Source organism: Schistocerca cancellata, chromosome 2 (genome assembly GCF_023864275.1).
Source record: "Schistocerca cancellata isolate TAMUIC-IGC-003103 chromosome 2, iqSchCanc2.1, whole genome shotgun sequence".
Classification (NCBI taxonomy): Eukaryota; Metazoa; Arthropoda; class Insecta; order Orthoptera; family Acrididae; genus Schistocerca; species Schistocerca cancellata.
In genome coordinates, this window is record NC_064627.1 from 396,550,124 (window position 1) to 396,568,873 (window position 18,750).

General features: G+C 42.9%; 1 protein-coding gene across 2 annotated transcripts in view; it reads left to right on the plus strand.

The window, feature by feature from the left end:
- Nucleotides 1-213: 213 nt before the first annotated feature.
- The window catches only part of LOC126161821 (zinc finger protein 395), a 515,999-nt gene continuing 497,462 nt past the window's right edge, over nt 214-18,750 (plus strand). For both annotated transcript variants that reach the window (XM_049917923.1, XM_049917924.1), the window contains exon 1: nt 214-1,201. In XM_049917923.1, the coding sequence (XP_049773880.1) occupies nt 839-1,201 (363 nt within the window). In that variant the 5' untranslated portion in view covers nt 214-838. The remainder of the gene's footprint in view (nt 1,202-18,750) is intronic.

Here is an 18,750-nt window from a genome sequence, read left to right on the forward strand (position 1 = left end):
CATAATTGACAATTTATAAAAATATTGTCACTTTGTCAGTAAACATAACTTCTTTCTCCCCCTCTTCTGAAGAGAACGAACCAATAGGGAATGTAGGTCAGCCTTGATGACGCTGGCCAATGAGATGGCAACCTGGACGTCACGTGGGTTTGTTATCATCTGTCAGCTGTTCGACCCGGGAACCGGCCGGTAAATTTTGCAGCTGAGCTCGGCAAAGCGGCGAGTCAACACGCAGGTACCGTCTGCGTTGCAGTGGCGCTCAGCTGATCGCGATATGTTGACAGCCTGGCAGCCTGAGACATAGCGCTGCGTGGGCGCTGGCGTTACTGAACAGTGAATGAGCAAAATTAAGTGTGTAAACATCTTTTTTTCCAGTGAAGTGGCTATATATCTTCAAGATAATGCGTTAGCAGAATATCTATATCGCAAAAACTGAATACTCATGTGTAGTGACTAAACATTGTTAGAGCGCTGTTGGAGCGAATGGACGAAATGAAACGTCGTGTGGCATGTTCGTAGCGTAATATTTGATTATATGTTCATAAACTGAAGTTGCGGTGCGGGAACTTTTGTATCTATATACCTACACGAAACAGTGACGTGAAAGTGACATGAAATCCAAGTTTCTCATCTATGATCGAGGATGTATTTAGCTGGTTATTTCAACTAATGTGAAACTGGGAGAATTTCATCTTTGGTGAAACTGCAACGCTGAAGTTTCTAAGAACGCTAGAAACAGAACTTAAGCCCTCGCGACTGAGTGTGAAGTAGTGCGTCGACTTTCTGACCTCGATTGTGGTAATGGTTGGAATGTGTTACTTAGTGTTGTAATAAAGAAATGTCTACGGGAAAGCGACTTGCCAAACGTTCTATAATCGGAACGAGAGTTTGCGCCCCAAGAGATGACGGGAAGTATTATTCAGGTGTCATACAGGCAGTCAAATCTACAGGTAATGCTCCGGACGATGAGAGTTATTACACGGTACGCTTTGATGACCCTGGTCCGCAACAGAGATTTCTTGGCGAATACAGAGAGGCGGACCTCGTTGGTCCGGGCTTCAGAACAGTATCTGGTCTGACTCTGGTGGCAGGACAACGCGTGTATCTCACTTACAACGGGCGTGAAGTAAGCGGGAATGTGATAACTCACAAGCCTCGCATCGACGAGCTTCTCATCTCCATATCACCTCCGGGGCAAGAGGTAAGTTCAGACTACTACTGTACGATCTATTTTTATGTGTAATAAGTCGCAGGTAACATTTGTGAGATTACGAATTCCGTATGTGCGTGACGTTTATTTATTTGTTTTGGGATGGGGTATTAGGGTCAGTAATACAAGTTAACCATAAATATATTTTCCTTCTAATTGTTCTAAAATTCAGCGGAGCACAGGTATTCTTGTAACAATCACAGTGTTTGGAAAAAAAAGTAATGTCACCAACTGCGCATTAATTGCTGCAAGGCGGTACTCGGGTCATAAAATTTAGCAAAGTTGATATGCAATTAGAAGAGCGTATAGAAAATATTTAATATGTTCCAAGATGTAGAGTGCATGTCAGTGCTGGAACGTAGAGAGCTAAAGATGTCGAAGAAAAACTGCGAAATTAATTCTATATTAATATGCAGTCACTGGGTATATAGAGAAGTTAGTTTCATTGGAGACCTTGCTTAAAAGTGGAGTTCGTAAGTGCGAAAGAGAAGTTGCGTAGTTAGCTGGTCCTGACTGTTTCTGTGAATGATATACCGATGCATGTTACAGAACACAGAGATAATTTGTTGTCGGACAGTGCTCTTTTTGCTTAGAAGGTTGGCTTTCGAATGACATTAAGACGTCACTTCCATTTGAAGTAACAGGGAGCTCAGTTGTTCTTTGTTCCCAGCCGGCGAACTCCCCACCACACACAGCTGACAGGTCACAGCTGCGCATGCTTCGCTCGCGGCGGGGGCCAATGAGGGACCGTGTTTACAAGAGACCATCGCAAGACGTTATCTCTTCAATGCGGGCAATTCGTAGGAGCTGCTGTTAGGAACAGCTGGTACTGTGACAGATCACATACGGTGGAGTGAGTAGGAAGGACAAGGCAGTAAGAAGGCATTACGACGCATTTTGGAACACTGACCATCCGATTCCTGCCTTTTCAATGACAGTAACAACGCCTTCACAATTTAGAGTAGAAGAGTTGTGTGTTGTAATTTTATGTACTTGTGAGTGAAGCAAGAGGCATGCAGAAAGAATTGGATTTCTAAATGCCAGTACAGCAAAGAACCAAACTTATCAAGTCGTGTGTGAATTAATGTCCAGTATCACGGGAGACCATATACTCAGCGTTCTCGACAACATAGTGATACGCTGCTGACTCTCAGTGCTATATGATACACGAAGACTGGCTGCCTTTAAATTAGCGTGTTGACTAGTCGACCGCAATAATATTGCCCCTGGGAGTGACAGCGATTTGGTCGACTTATCGTGACTTAGAGTTGGTAGTATACGCATAGCTGACCTGAAAGCATTGTCACTGCGATGCGTTTTCCCTAGTCATTACTGTACTTGTGTACTGCAACGTTACCGCGTGATTCCGATAACAGTCACGTGCAGTAAGACCTTGTTTTCTTACTAAATCCTACGTCTCATTTTATAGTCTCTTTTCTGGAGCATATCTTGCCCTTTGACACACGCATACAAAGCACTGTCATATCACAGACCTTTGTCGTTTTTCATGATGCGAATATACATGAAATTCAGTATATCTTCTGTAGTCTCTCCATCGAAGTGAGCATGACATTTCTTATTTGTCACAGGCTATTGTTTTTCTTTCTTTCTTTTTTTAATTGTTATGAAAACTCGTTTCACTTGTATGAACAAATTGGTGACTTAAGGAAAACTTTAAACTGATGGATGTTTGGTGTCTTTTATATAAAATTAGGCGGGTAATCCAGTCATGTGTCCATAAAAATAACTAAATTCCTGCTTCCAGAAACATTCGACAAGGGATTAAATAAATATTGGTACAAATTACGAAAACGAAACGATGACTCAACATTTAGCGTAAATCACAGAAGACACGTTCGCGTGGTAGGTGTAATTTGCAAAGAGAAATTGTTAGATTTGCTTGAAAATATGTGGTTTGTCATTGACTGCAGTCAGTTTATCATAAGTGAACATACTGTTGAACACTTATGCTGCACAGCAATGCAAACTTTTATACAGCAACTACTCAGATGTCATCATCTATTACGTACTACTACAGCAATTCTCCAACATCAAAATAATATCTCAGTTTTAAAAATAATTATGAATTTTTTAAATGAATGTAGTCTTTGTAAAACTCCCAAACGCTGAGAGATGGCTGTATGGCCTTATGGTGAAAAGTGACAATAAATATTTTTTTTACAAAACGCTTAAGACTGTGCTGTCTGTGATAATGTTATTCGTTCTGCTACAGGTTTCTGTTCTAAACCATCATCAACGGCAGAAGAATTATCACAGATGTTTCACATGTCATACGTGCTGTGACATAAAGTCACCACTGAAAACCATAACTGCCGATAAAAATCAAAAGTTGTGACAAGATTAAAATATGACACATTCTATACGGACGGTGTTGTGCATTTTGTAAAATTTGTACATGTTGTTGACCATCGCCTAAACAAGAAATAAGTAATCACTAGTAGCCTGCGATACAGAAGAGCAAATTCAGGCGCTAAACAATAAAAGAAATGCTTCTCCTAGAGGAGATATTTTCATTTAGTATGATAACCTTGGGAAAAGGTCGTCGTTGACAGGCGAAGTATAGTAGAATTACTTATATGAATATGTGCCTTCAGCAAGATGATGAAATGAACTGAATATAACTGGAAATGGTTTTAGTAGTGCACAGCCACGTGAATACAGCTTACTGAACATTTTCTGTGACATGGGCGGCAGTGCAAAATGCCAGCAGAATATGTGGATGGAAAAGAGCAACGGGTAAAGTAAAAGTACGAAAAATGTTATGAACGCCGCCGTACCTGGACGCTGCGAAGAGGTGATGTCGGAGAAACGAAGAATGTAGGGAAATGCTGCCGACCGCTACCCAAAATAATCAGAAGTGATGAGAGATTATAGGATATACTGGACGGCTGCGGATATTCCTGTTAAACAAGTGCATATAATACGATTAATTACAACTCTTTGAAATGAAGGAAATAATAGGAATACAGTATCTACTGGCCTTGGACTCAATTACTTTGTACTATTATTTATGATGATCAGTCTCGATGGCAATTGTTTCGTTGCCTAGGAAAAATCGCCGACTCATACACGTAAACACCTGGTTTACAGTCTGTCACGATATATGCGGTATGATTAATATTTAGTCGAATCCCGTTATAGACGCATAACTGCGAAAAAATAGTTTTATCGTTATGGCTAAGTATTTTAGTTGCATTTAATCGTGTTACAATATCTTCTGAAATGAACCGAGAACTTGTCGGTAACATTCGGCCTGTCGGAAAAGGCTTAAGGCTTAGTTTGTGACTGGTGTTTACCGTCTACCTTACCTCTGAAAAACTGCCGATGCAAAAACGAGTATACCTTGATTACTGATCCATCCACCCTTGTTTAGGTTTTCAGTGGTTTTCTCAAATCATTGCTGGCGAAGCGTAAGAAGATTCAGACTGCTAGGCCATGGTAGATACTTTCCTCTATCTCGGCCCATTATTAAACTTTTAAAAATGAAGCGAATTCTGATGCTGAATTTCCGGCGTTAGTAAACAACGCGACATAACGTCGGTAGACAGATGACGTCATTAACATGCCGGAGATGGGGCCCCAAGAAACGACCAGTTGATGAAATAGCAACAAGACAGAAACATTAAAACAAACTGTTCAACTTAACCTAAACATCAGCCTACTCTATAGATCAGTCTTATCACTGCAACCGCGACAAAGCTGTGTTCCGATGCTGATGTACCTATTCAAAGCAGGACAGTGCTAACGCAAGCTTCTATACATCACTTTTATGTAGATCACCAGTTGCACTAGAACTATATATATCTAGTGTACAACAATGCGAAACATCTCTCCTTCAATGGATCATCTGATGTATACTAATGTAGGTCTAGTAAACAACACGATCCAAGTCATGGCGTGCACAAGAACTGTGCAATGTATTGTAAACAAAACGCCGGCCAGAGTGGCCGTGCAGTTCTAGGCGCTACAGTCTGGAACCGAGCGACCGCTAAGGTCGCAGGTTCGAATCCTGCCTCAGGCATGGATGTGTATGATGTACTTAGGTTAGTTAGGTTTAATTAGTTCTAAGTTCTAGGCGACTGATAACCTCAGAACTTAAGTCGCATAGTGCTCAGAGCCTTTTGTAAATAAAACACTAGACCCGTCTAGTTGTTTATTTTAAAACCGAGAAGTGTGTTTGAAATAGATCCATCGTCGAAGCACGAAAAGTCACAGTAACAACAAAAATTTGATAACAGGAAACACCTAAAGATGTCGAACAGTTACTTCGAAGAAATGTTGTGAGACTTAGTACCAATTTGTAAATTATAGATTGCAGCCATCAGTCGTCCTTCTCTAAAAAAAAAAATTAAATTAAAAAAAAAATCTGAAAAAGGACGACTGATCGCAGCAATCTATAATTTACAAGTCAATATAATAGTCGCTGAGTGCAACCGCTTTCTGAATGGAATTTAACCTGGCTTAGTACCAATATTGTCCAGCGCCAAACCCGAGGAATTTAATTATTTTGCCAATTTTGTTCCTTAATGGATTCCGCAGAAATGTTGGAACTCGTGAGGCAAACTGACCCTACGACTTATCTTAGAAAATAGATTAAGGAAAGGTAAACCTACGTTTCTAGCATTTGTAGACTTAGAGAAAGCTTTCGACAATGTTGACTGGAATACTTTCTTTTAAATTCTAAAGGTGGCAGGGGTAAAATACAGGGAGCGAAAGGCTATTTACAATTTGTACAGAAACCATAAGGCAATTTATAAGAGTCGAGGGACATGAAAGGGAAGCAGTGGTTGGGAAGGGAGTGAGACAGGATTGTAGCCTCTCCCCGATGTTATTCAATCTGTATATTGAGCAAGAAGTGAAGGAAACGAAAGAAAAATTCGGAGTAGGTATTAAAATCCATGGAGAAGAAATAAAAACATTAAGGTTCGCCGATGACATTGTAATTCTGTCAGAGACAGCAAAGGACTTGGAAGAGCAGTTGAACGGAATGGACAGTGTCTTGAAAGGAGGATATAAGATAAACATCAACAAAAGCAAAACGAGGATAATGGAATGTAGTCGAATTAAGTCGGGTGATGCTGAGGGAATTAGATTAGGAAATGAGACACTTAAAGTAGTAAAGGAGTTTTGCTATTTGGGGAGCAAAATGATGGTCGAAGTAGAGAGGATATAAAATGTAGACTGGCAATGGCAAGGAAAGCGTTTCTGAAGAAGAGAAATTTGTTAACATCGAGTACAGATTTAAGTGTCGGGAAGTCGTTTCTGAAAGTATTTGTGTGGAGTGTAGCCATGTATGGAAGTGAAACATGGACGATAAGTAGTTTGGACAAGAAGAGAATAGAAGCTTTTAAAATGTGGTGCTACAGAAGAATGCTGAAGATTAGATGGGTAGATCACGTAACTAATGAGGAGGTATTGAATAGAACTGGAGAGAAGAGAAATCTGTGGCAGAACTTGATTAGAAGAAGGGACCGGTTGGTAGGACATGATCTGAGGCATCAAGGGATCACAAATTTAGCATTGGAGGGCTGCGTGGAGGGTAAAAATCGTAGAGGGAGACCAAGAGATGAGTACACTAAGCAGATTAAAATTGTAGATTGCAATATCAGTATGAGAGTTTGCATCGGCAGCTTTTCGGCTGTGCACCCTGGGCGTGTTCTGCGTGGCACCGTTCGCTCGCGCCGGCCTTGTGTCGCAACGGCTCGGCCCGCAGTGTGTCACGGCCCGCAGCCTTGCACCGTGTTTTGCAAACGCAGCTCGCCTCGGCGGCCACATTTTCGCAACGCCCCCCTCCCCCCCGCCACCCCATTCGGCGAAAGTTCTCCTATCTCTGCACCTCTTACAGCCGTATCCGCGGCAAATATAGGCTGATTCCCATCTCTGCCGGTATGCAGAATACAAGCACACGACTGCAGATGCACATGATGGGTAATCTTTGTCGTCTTGTAAATAAAACGTTTCCACTGACTCGTGGTACAGCGCGACAAAACAAAAGTGTCTGATGAGGAATGCAGAGCTCTGCGGTGATGCACTTTCATCTACATCTAGATAGTGTCCGAAGTTCCATGTGGCTTTTCACGGATGATGCTGTAGTATACAGAGAAGTTGCAGCATTAGAAAATTGCAGCGAAATGCAGGAAGATCTGCAGCGAATAGGCACTTGGTGCACGGAATGGCAACTGACACTTAACATAGACAAATGTAATGTATTGCGAATACATAGAAAGAAGGATCCTTTATTGTATGATTATATGATAGCGGAACACTGGTAGCAGTTACTTCTGTAAAATATCTGGGAGTATGCGTGCGGAACGATTTGAAGTGGAAAGATCATATAAAATTAATTGCTGGTAAGGCGGGTGCCAGGTTGAGATTCATTGGGAGAGTCCTCGGAAAATGTAATCCACCAACAAAAGAGGTGGTGACTTCCAAAACACTCGTTCGACCTATACTTGAGTATTGCTCATGAGTGTGGGATCCGTACCAGGTCAGGTTGACAGAGGAGATAGAGAAGATCCAAAGAAGAGCGGCGCGTTTCGTCACAGGTTTATTTGGTAAGCGTGATAGCATTACGGAGATGTTTAGCAAATTCAAGTGGCAGACTCTGTCTAGGTTTCGAGAGGGTGCGTTCCTGGATGAGGTATCGGATATATTGCTTCCCCCTACTTACACCTCCCGAGGAGATCACGAATGTAAAATTAGAGAGATTCGAGTGCGCACGGAGGCTTTCCGGCAGTCGTTCTTCCCGCGAACCATACGCGATTGGAACAGGAAAGAGAGGTATTGACAGTGGCACGTAAAGTGCCCTCCGCCACACACCGTTGGGTGGCTTGGGGAGTATAAATGTAGATACTCTGCTATTCACAATAAAGTGCCTGACAGAGGGTTCAATGAACCACCTTCAAGCTGTCTCTCTACCGTTCCACTCTCGAATGGCACGCCGGGAGTAACGAGCACTTCAATTTTTCTGTGCGAAACCTGATTTCCCCTATTTTATCGTGATGATCATTTCTCCCTATGTAGGTGGGTGCCAACAGAATGTTTTCGCAATCAGGAGAAAACTGATGATTGAAATTTCAGGCGAAGATCCCGTCGCAACGAAAAACGCCTTTGTTTTAATGATTGCCACTCCAATTCAAGTATCATGTCTGTGACACTATCTCCCCTATTTCGCGATAATATAAAACGAGCTGCCCTCCTTTGTACTTTTTCGACGTCATCCGTCAGTCACACCTGATGCGGATCCCACACCGCACAACAATACTCCAGAATAGGGCGGACAAGCGTAGTGTAAGCAGTCTCTTCGGTAGACCTGTTGCACCTTCTAAGTGTTTTGCCAATGAATCGCAGTCTTTGGTTTGCTCTATCCACAATATTATCTATGTGATCGTACCAGTTTTGGTTATTTGTAATTGTAATCCCTAAGTATTTAGTTGAATTTACAGCCTTCAGATTTATATGACTTATCGCGTAATCGAAATTTAGCTGATTTCTTTTAGTACTCATATGAATAACTTCACACTTTTCCTTATTCAGGGTCTATTGCCACTTTTCACACCATACAGATATCTTATCTAAATCATTTTGCAAGTCGTTTTGATCATCTGATGACTTAACAAGACGGTAAATGACAGCATCATCTGCAAACAATCTAAGACGGCTACTCAGACTGTCTCCTATGTCGTTAATATAGATCAGGAACAATAGAGGGCCTATAACACTCCCTTGGGGAACGCCGGATATTACTTCTGTTTTACTCTGTGACTTTTCGTCTATTACTACGAACTGTGACCTTTCTGACAGGAAATCACGAATCCAGTCGCACAATTGGGGCGATACTCCGTAGGCACGCAGTTTGGTTAGAAGACGCTTGTGAGGAACGGTGTCGAAAGCTTTCTGGAAATATAAAAATATGGAATCAATTTGACATCCCCTGCCGATATCACTTATTACTTCATGAGTATAAAGAGCTTGTTGTGTTTCACAAGAAAGATATTTCCTGAAAACGTGCTGTGTGTCGATAAATCGTTTTCTTCAAGGTACTTCATAATGTTCGTTTTTGATACAGCTCGTCATGCCTCATCTTCATTCACCTTCCTCTCGGCAATACCCTCTCGGAAATACGAATTGGGGATTAATAAGAGGATTTTTTTAGCAATGGAGAAATCACAATGACCGCTTTTCAAATATAGTTTCTGTGAATACTCGTTGTGTATGTTAAGTGCAATGGTTTTCTCTACCTTTTGCATTCCGATGTAGCCCATTGCTGATTCTTCGGCCTCTAGGAACAGTTAGGGACAGTTGCCTCCGTTGGGCAAGAGCGTGTCCTAAACGTCTATCCGCGAGCGATCTTCGACTACCTTTGTCGATTATTTTTACTAAAAAATTAAAGCAGTGACGATGATCTTAATCGGGACTGAGACTCCAGACCAAGGGGGCATTACACAAATGAGAGAGAATACTGTAGTTTTTTTCTTTTATTTTTGTACTTTGCACAAATGGGAACGGAATACTGAAAGTAACCGCATATATTTTGTACTAACCTCCTCTCTGGACGAGAAGTGCGGAACAACAAGGAATAAATACGCTCTGAGCATAGTGCATCTCCTGCAGCTAAAAAATGCACCATTGTGTTTCACCTTTAGTGCCAGATAAGTAATGATACAGTACGGATAGACAAGTGATCCAAGATTGTCATTATTCACTGGCCCTTGTTGTTGCCTGTCAGCTTCTTAAGCACCCAATGAGCACTAACTTTACGAAATTTCAAAAAATTGAATTTCTCTTCGAGTGACCATTTAACCCTCCCCCCCCCAAATGCTGTCCGTCTTAAGCAAAAAGTTTGACGACAACTGCTCTAAGATAATAACAGTGGAAACTAATTCACAGGTCGCTTCTGCCTTCCCAATTTGTTGTTCATAAACGTCATAGGAACAGTATCAAAATCGATTGAATAATCTGTTGCAAGTACAAGACGCTGTAGATCGTAATTGTAGAGTAGTTGGTAGAAAGCGTTGCCTTTCGCGGAATTAGTAAGAAGAGTATTTTCCATTTACATGACCTGTAGAATACGGAAGTAATATTACTTGCTGTATCAGCTGTCTTATAGTGATGTGTAATGACCATATAAAGGCGCTGCCTTCTACTAAAGTCTACAAACGTAAAAAGCAATTGTGATGTATACGATGAATGTTTATCCCTCGATAAGCATAGCTGATAGGTATCAAACACTATAACAAGACTAAGTTTACAGGGGACTTGTAAATACAGGCCAATATCGTAGCTCATCTACGCCAATGACAAAACAAAATGAAATATCTCAAAGGGCGTTTCTTATTGTTATGGAACTGAATTTGCCAGCATGATAAGGCACTTTTTATATCACTGTTTTGAGTTAATACGTTCCGCTGCCTCCAAGAAAACGATTTTGCTCTCGTTTAAACTGGAGAAAGATATGACCGATGTCGTACGTACATTACAGATTTTATGTTATAAAAGCTGTTTTGTTGCTACTTGCGCAGGAGAATATTTAACAAACTGGCAAAACGACGGACTAAAGAGAGATAATTCTAGATGTTTACAGGGATGTGGATTCTGCGGCGTTGCCACGTTTTCAGCTCGTGCGCAGCCCGGCTGCAGGAAGAGCGACGGCTCTCTTGCCAGATGGAGCTAACAGTGTGGTGAAGGCAAAGACATTGTAAAAAAATAACTAGACTCACTGATGGCGCTGCTGTCGCGGGATAATTTGAACCTTCGGCTGGACGCCATTATAGTGGTTGTAGTCTGATGTGTTGTGTAGTACTGTTGTTTATGAAGACCCTGATTCAATGTTGTATATTTGTTGGGGCGTACATACAGTATTTTTTACTCGTAATTCTACTATCTGTACGTTCCAATCAAAAGAAGTACAATGGTGAAGAGTCGTGCAGCGATTAATTGTACAAATGACTTCTAGAAAGGAACGAATATTACATTTCACAGGTATGTGGATATTTTAAGTTGTTTTGTATGTCGGTGCACTTGCTTAATAAATGTTTTTGTAACACGGTATTAGCATAATGTCTGTGCATCTATTTGCAGGTTTCCTTTCTCAAAACCACAGCTGTTACAAAAATGGTTACACGCTGTCAGGAGGCAAGATTTCCGACCAACTGAATACCATTTTATATGTTCTGATCATTTTGAAGAAACTTGGCTGATAGGTAGTGTTGTCATGGTCTAGGTTATGTTGAAACTTGATAATTTCGTCGTGAGTTGCCAAAGCACTATGCCGTATATAACGGACTTCTCGTCATAAAATCTAAAGCAAGGTAGAGTCAGAAAATATCTATTAATATACTGGGCAAAACTTCGAGTATTTTGATGTATTTTGCGTACATCTATCGTAAATGAACTACGAAAAATGCTAGGGGTCCAGTCCATAACTTTCAGCTACGGCAGATTCCATGTAGTACGTAAGATAAATTCATAAATAGTGACTAGTTGCTGTTTGTTCGTAAATTAAAAAGTATATTGTAGTAATGTATTTAAATAAGGCATTATGTTTGTGACCTAACTCAAGGGAAGGCAGTTTATAACCAAAAGCGATGTATAAACATTCGAACTCCGCGCGTCAGTTTACCACTCTAATGGCCGCCGGCCAGCTATTCAATTTGTCCGCTCTTCACAGTCGACCACTCCTGCGGTTGTGGGGGCCTGGGTGAAGGGAACAAATTCATCTTGCAGTAGCTTTGTAACGCACAGGCGATGCCCTGCATATGGCTACTGGTCGAGTGTGGATTGTAATCTGAAGAGAAAAACGAAAATATTTGACGAAGGTAAATGAGTATTGCTCGAGAAACTTACAAATTATTTCCATGCAGGCCAATTGTAGAGACAACCTTTTTTGCTACAATGTGCAAACAGGATACCGTGAGAGTGCTGCATCCGTGGTATGGAAGTCGGGGTTCAATCTTTGTCGTCAGCTGACGGCTTGTAAACTAGGCAGCGCTGACAGCTGGCTGGAGGACGGGTGGCCTTGGCGATAGCCGAACCGGGCGCGTAGTCAAATGACGTCAGCACGCAGCCAATGGGACGATAGCAATGGAAGCGCTGGCTCGGGCAGAGGAGGGGGAGTGGCTGCGCGGTTACGTAACGCCGCTCCTGTCAAATTTCGCAGGGGGCAGAAATTAGCGTACGCTTCCACAGGTGCGCCGGCGAGAGGGCTCCGAGCGGACAGAGTGAAAGCGCGGCTACGATTTCCCCATCGCGCAGTGGAAAGTGCAAACGAGCGCCACCGCCGACTCGCTCTGCTGAGGCGGCTTTCTAAGCCCGCTTTTCGCTAACCGGCGTGTTAGGAACCACGAGCTGTGATAAGCGGTACCGATCGTCTTGTTTGTTTCTCGTTGGGAGTTTATGAGACCGTGGTCAGTTCAGCGTGGCTTCCGCGCACTGTTGATGAAGGATTTTTCTGAGTTCGAGAGGGATAGTTGGAAACTGTGACTACGGCGTAGGAAGGCTGTTTACTCCTGACACACACTGCTGCAGTTTTTCTTTTTTCGTCGGTGCTGAGGCTGTTATTCGTCAAAGCGAACTGAAGACCTGACCAAGATGGCGGCACCGTCTTGTTTACGCCCGAGAAAGAGGGAAGGGAGGCAGCCAATAACAAGCTGGCTGCTGTCAAATGCCACACGTCTACAAGGAGGCTTTCCGGCAGTCGTTCTTCCCGCGAACCATAAGCGAGTGGAACAGGAAAGGGAGGTAATGACAGTGGCACGTAAAGTGACCTCCGCCACACGCCGTTAGGTGGCTTGCGGAGTATAAATGTGGATGTAGATACGCGCCAGTGCCGTATATACCAGCACACAGGAAGAGTGGAGCAGGCAGTGAACAATTACTCAAAAGAATTAAGATACAGAGGTATTACGGAAAATGGCTGCGAGTGGACATTGATTTAAATCAATTGGGTTAAGTTGAAAATTTGTGCCGGACCGCTAATTGAACAGGGTCTCTTGCTTACTAAGCAGATTCTCTGGCCACTAAACCATCCGGACGCTGTGATCGTGGCAACTGCACGGACTCCCGTCAGACCCAAATTCTCAACTTATCCACACATTACTGATGATTTTAGTGTCCTGCCCACTGTCCTCATTACCCGTAGTGTGTGGATAAGTTGAGAATTTGCGTCTGACGGGGTGCGTGCTACGGTAGTACGCGCACTTGCGACGACCACTGTGTCCGGACTTACTGGTCAGAGCGAGCATCTGCGTAGTAAGCAGGCCACATACAGTATATACTCAACGGAAGATTTTATGCCCGTATTCAATGGAACTGCCGAGGAAACCATGTTTAATGGAGTAGGAAGGAATGAGCTCCATAAGAACGCGATTACGGCACGGACGTTGTCCCAGTCGCCTTTAATTTAGTTATCGATCTCCAACGTAAAGTCATGACAGAGAAGCAGACACAGATTTAAACCATGTAACGTTAGCATGCACCAAATATCGGACATGGCAAGCGAAATTACATCAAATCTGAGTCACCTGAAGTCTCCGTTACTGTTCTATTAAGTAGGAAAAACAAGGATTTGCCACATTATAAGAACGTATCCGAAAGGCACACACAAACGATTAGTTACATTTGTCTCGAAAGGCTCTGTATGTTTATCTCATTAATATTTACAGTGCGCAACACAATTAAAAGGATCATTCTTTTTAAACGCGGTAATTGTCTTCCATTGCGACGTAGAAGTTCGAAATTTGGCTCAAAGCTGCCTACAACCTTCCTGTGTAATGATGAAAAAGCGTGGCGTGCGGCGTTATCACGCTTGAGCTCTGCGGCGGTTCATACAGCATCGTGTCGACACACGCGAAAAAAGGCCAGAGCTCAGAAGTCCATGTGAAGTGTAGGGTGGGTTAACGTGTCACGTTGGCACCAGATTCCACCACAGTTCTGCCCAACGCCACCGTGAGCGTGTCAAGCGATGGGACGAGGACAAAACCGCGACGGCCGAAGTTGAAATCACGTAATTCTCTTATGGATGGCCACATTTAGCGTTGAAAACGACAGTTGGCAATGCATGAGCAACAGGATGATGATCTTGACAACCAGTGACACTGCTGCTCCGCCTCCCTCCATCCCCGCACGATTCGACGGTTTTCAAATGACGGTTTTCAAATTGGGCCAGCTGTACCATTGAACGTGGTCGCACCCCTTTGGAGCGCAATTTTTCCTCTGGTTTACGGGATGGACCCGCTAGGAACCGTTCTAAACCATTCCATCTAATTGAACGCTCCTCTAGTGTGATCACTTGGAGAGGGGGACGGGTGGGGAGTGTTTCTCGTTTGGGACCTTTTTATCATTTGTTAGGCCGAATTTCATAATTTTAAACATCAGCTTACGGCAACCGTTGTACACTTAAATGATACATTATAGCAACTGTAGTGACTGGTAACAGTTGGTTGAAATAATTCGAATGAGAGGTATTTATTCGTTTTTACTGCCGGAATAATGTACATTAATGGAAAAAGTAAAGGACGGTTCTTCCAGATTTGATTTTAAAGGCAGTCTTCCTAAGCGATGTACAGTGCAGCATTGTTGTACATCGTATATATGGGTCAGTTCCCGACTGTTCCTATTCCACCCTATACTGCCGTATCTCAAACAATAGGTGAAATGCTCTATATGGTTTGAACAGTGTATCTGTCGTTTAGAATATGTAGACAGTCTTGTTTTTACACGTATACAAACAGCAGAATTACGCAATGTCTGAAATCGACCGTGTGCCTCAACTTCCAGTAAACTTTTAAACACTGAAACTATAACTCGGCCAAATTTCCTAACCCGACTAAGTAATGTGATACCAAACATACCATATTAAACAACAATTAATGCTATAATGTCCCACGACACACTTAAAGACACGCCTAAGCTTCAAACCACTGCAAACTCGCCACTTGTGACAACAACTTAACGCGTGCCGACACTCTACAACTGACTCACGCAGATTGCGCGAATAACGATAAAGCTGCAAACATTGTCACATCCAGAGGAAAAAATTAGCTCGACGAAAGACGCAAAGAAAGCTAATGTAGGGGTTTAACTAAATTCCCTTTACAGACTTTGAGGAAATTCCTTACAGCAAAACTAGAAAAATATTTCTAGTAAAATGCGTACCTTAAAGAGAGTTGTGAGTATTTGTTTGTTCATCTTCGATACTGAAACAAATCTCTTCTACTGCTAGTGCTTTCTTTCCATGTTTTTGGACGAGGTAACATGGACCAAAACAAGAAAAAAATGTCCAGTAAACATGTGCTCTAAAATGTATACCTTAAGTGCTTATAGTTCTTTTATGCATTATGGAGCCCATGTTTACTAGACTTTTTTTCTTGTTTTGGTGTAAGGAACCTGTCGTCAGAGTCTGCAAAGAGAATTACGCTACGCCTTGCATATAATGGGCGCTCAGAATAAAACGGATCCACTAAAGTTTTGCATTGCAGGCTTTGCTGGAGATTTCTCCGAAACACTTCCTGTATTAAACTGTTGTTCAAACAGTTCCGCACACGTTTGCCACGAGATGTGCTTCTCATTAGCACTCGACAATGAGTAGGAGCTGCAGGCTGTTTTGCAATCAGCTGGGCACTAAACACAATAGGTCCTCGTCTCTCTTTCACACAAACGTCATGCCACAGCATGTCGGGACTGACCGTTCAATAAGTAAGGCAACACATTTTTTCGCGGCCTATTTCGCTTGAAAAAAAAATGCGAGATTTTTTGTGGGACATCGTGGAATATCCTCGCTTCAGCCCTTGCAGTTTCATGAAGTTCGTATTGGTTGTAGCGCTATAAGTAGCCTTCAAAATGGCGTCTGTAGCGGTGTTGCGTTCCAAGCAGAGATTTTCTTTAGGCGGAAACCAGAGCATCGCAGATATTTACAGTCGCTTGTAGAATGTTTACGGAGACCTGACAGCGAACAAAAGCACATTGAGTCGTTGGGCAAGGCGTCTGTCATCATCGCAGCAAGGTCGCGCAGACCTGTCATATCTCCCGCGTACCGGCCGGCCGCTCGCAGTAGTAACTTCTGCAATGCTGCAACGTGCGGACACTCTCGTTCGAGGTGATCGGCGGATCACAAACACACCTCGCTGCTTAACTGGACGTGTTTGTTGGTAGTTCTGATACACTAGTCCACCATTTGGGGTACTCGAACGTATACACGCCCAATAGGTCCCTCGCCGCTTGCGCTTTACGAGGCTGACCGTGACAATTTTTTGTCGAACATCGCCACAGGCTATGAAACATGGATTAATGATTTCGACCCGGAAACAAAACGGTAATCCATGGAGTGGTGCTGCATCGCCTCGCCTCCGAAGGTAAAATTCAAATCCACACCCTGGGGTAAAGCCATGGTGGTCTTTTGTCCTCTGAAGGGGTTATTTTGTTTGATGTCGTCCCGCAAAGTGCAAAGATCAACTCAGAAGTGCACTGTGCTGTCCTCAGGAAATTGTAGAAACGACTTCAGCGTGTTCGTTGCCACAAAAAAGCTTCCTTCTCTATGACAACGCAAGGCCTCACATGAGTCTGCACACCGGAGAGGAGCTCACAAAACTTTATTGGACTGTTCTTCCTCATCCATTCTACAGCCTGGATCTCGCGCATTCAGAATTTCATCTATCTGACACAATGAAGGATGCAATCCGCGGGAAACAGTAAGTGGACGACGAGGATGTTATTGATGCAGCCCCCCCCCCCCCCCCCCCCCGCAGTGCGGTGGCACAAGGTCGTCCCATTGAAAGGAGTTTATATTGAAAAATAGGTTTTTGTAGACAAAAGAATTGGAAATAATATGGTTTATTGGAACCCTGAATAAAACCAACCTGCTTTCGGTAAAAAGTGTGTTGCATTACTTATTGAACGTCCGTCGTACATTTAATAGGCTTAAATGTAACGTAGAACCATTATGAGTGGTGCACACTGCTGGACGATGTGAGGTGTGAAGCGGCTCACTAGCGCAGACCGAAACTAGAGCGGCGAGGCGACCGAAAGATTGTCATGCATGCCGTGTCGCCAGTAGTCGCCGCGGGGAAAGTCGACAGCCACGGCTGGCTAACCAGCAGAAGCAGCTCGCATTATCTAGACCCGCATTTCGCAACCTTTTTTTCCTTCGCTGCACTCCAAAGTACGTTTCAAACTTTCGCGACAACCCTACATGTGACTTTTCTTCTGGATACATAAAAACAAACACATAAAGTACATAAGAAACATTTATGCGTGTAGTCATGTACGTTGTCCGCCCCGGTTGCTGTGCCGGCACGATAACTCAGCGTGTTTGGTCAGAGGGTTAGCTGCACTGTGTAAAATAAATAAATAAATAAATAAAAATTAAAAAAAACTGAGTTGATGGATCAAAGACGAACTGAAACGGGTGTCTTGCGACGTCCGCCCCGAGCGGATACAACGAACGAAAACGAACAAAATGAGATAAAAAAAAGTGGTCAGCGCGAGGGAATGTCAATCCTAAGGGCCCGGGTTCGATTCCCGGCTGGGTCGGAGATTTTCTCCGCTCAGGGACTGGGTGTTATGTTGTCCTAATCATTATCATTTCATCCCCATCGACGCGCAAGTCGCCGAAGTGGTGTCAGATCGGAAGACTTGCACCCGGCAAACGGTCTACCCGACGGGAGGCCCTAGTCGTACGACATTTTATTTATGGAACGATTTCTTGCAAATCGGGCTACATGGCGATAAATTTTTTACGTTCTACATGCTTAATCTGCGGATGATTAGAAGACATAAAAAAGATCGCGTCACACAAACGTGTTGAGAAACACTGAGTTCTAGACGACCACAGGTTGTTTGGCGTGCTGCATTACTTCACCACATCACTGGCAACCTGTAATGAGTAACACATTGACTACAGCATAATAAATGTTGCCAGGAGAAGATCGTGCATTACTACTACTACTATTCCTCACACAGGATACTAGTTATTGTTGCGTTTACTCATCTCTGGCCCATCCCATTGGTGCAAAATTTTCTCTCTTTGGTGTCCTGAATAAATACCAATATACTGGTATCTTATCGCGCCCTTGCTTACATCCGTCTTTCTGTGATCGTAGGCGCCGTGAGCCGTTTGATATGCCCTGCTCGATAAAGGCCTCCCTTATACTATCCTGTGTCCTGAATTAAATGTATCCATGTTGGTCCTGCATGTTTTATAATGTCCTCTACCCACTTACCATTAGATCATTATCAAGGTTTTCGTTTATTTATTGAAATTCAGCAAAGGACTTTGTTGATTCAGTTGCCATCCATTCGCCTGGCTACATTTCCTGCCCAAATAGATTTCACTTTCATTACGGAGATAATTACGTCTTCCACCAAAGTGTGTTCTCTGATCGATTTGTTCGCCTTTCTGTCTTTATTAGTACTTCAGAACATAAACGTATCCATTGCTCGCTGACCATCCTCTGTTTTTAACAGTATCATTAAAATCCCATTTTTAATTGCCGTAAGTAAAAACTGATAAAACACATTATCAA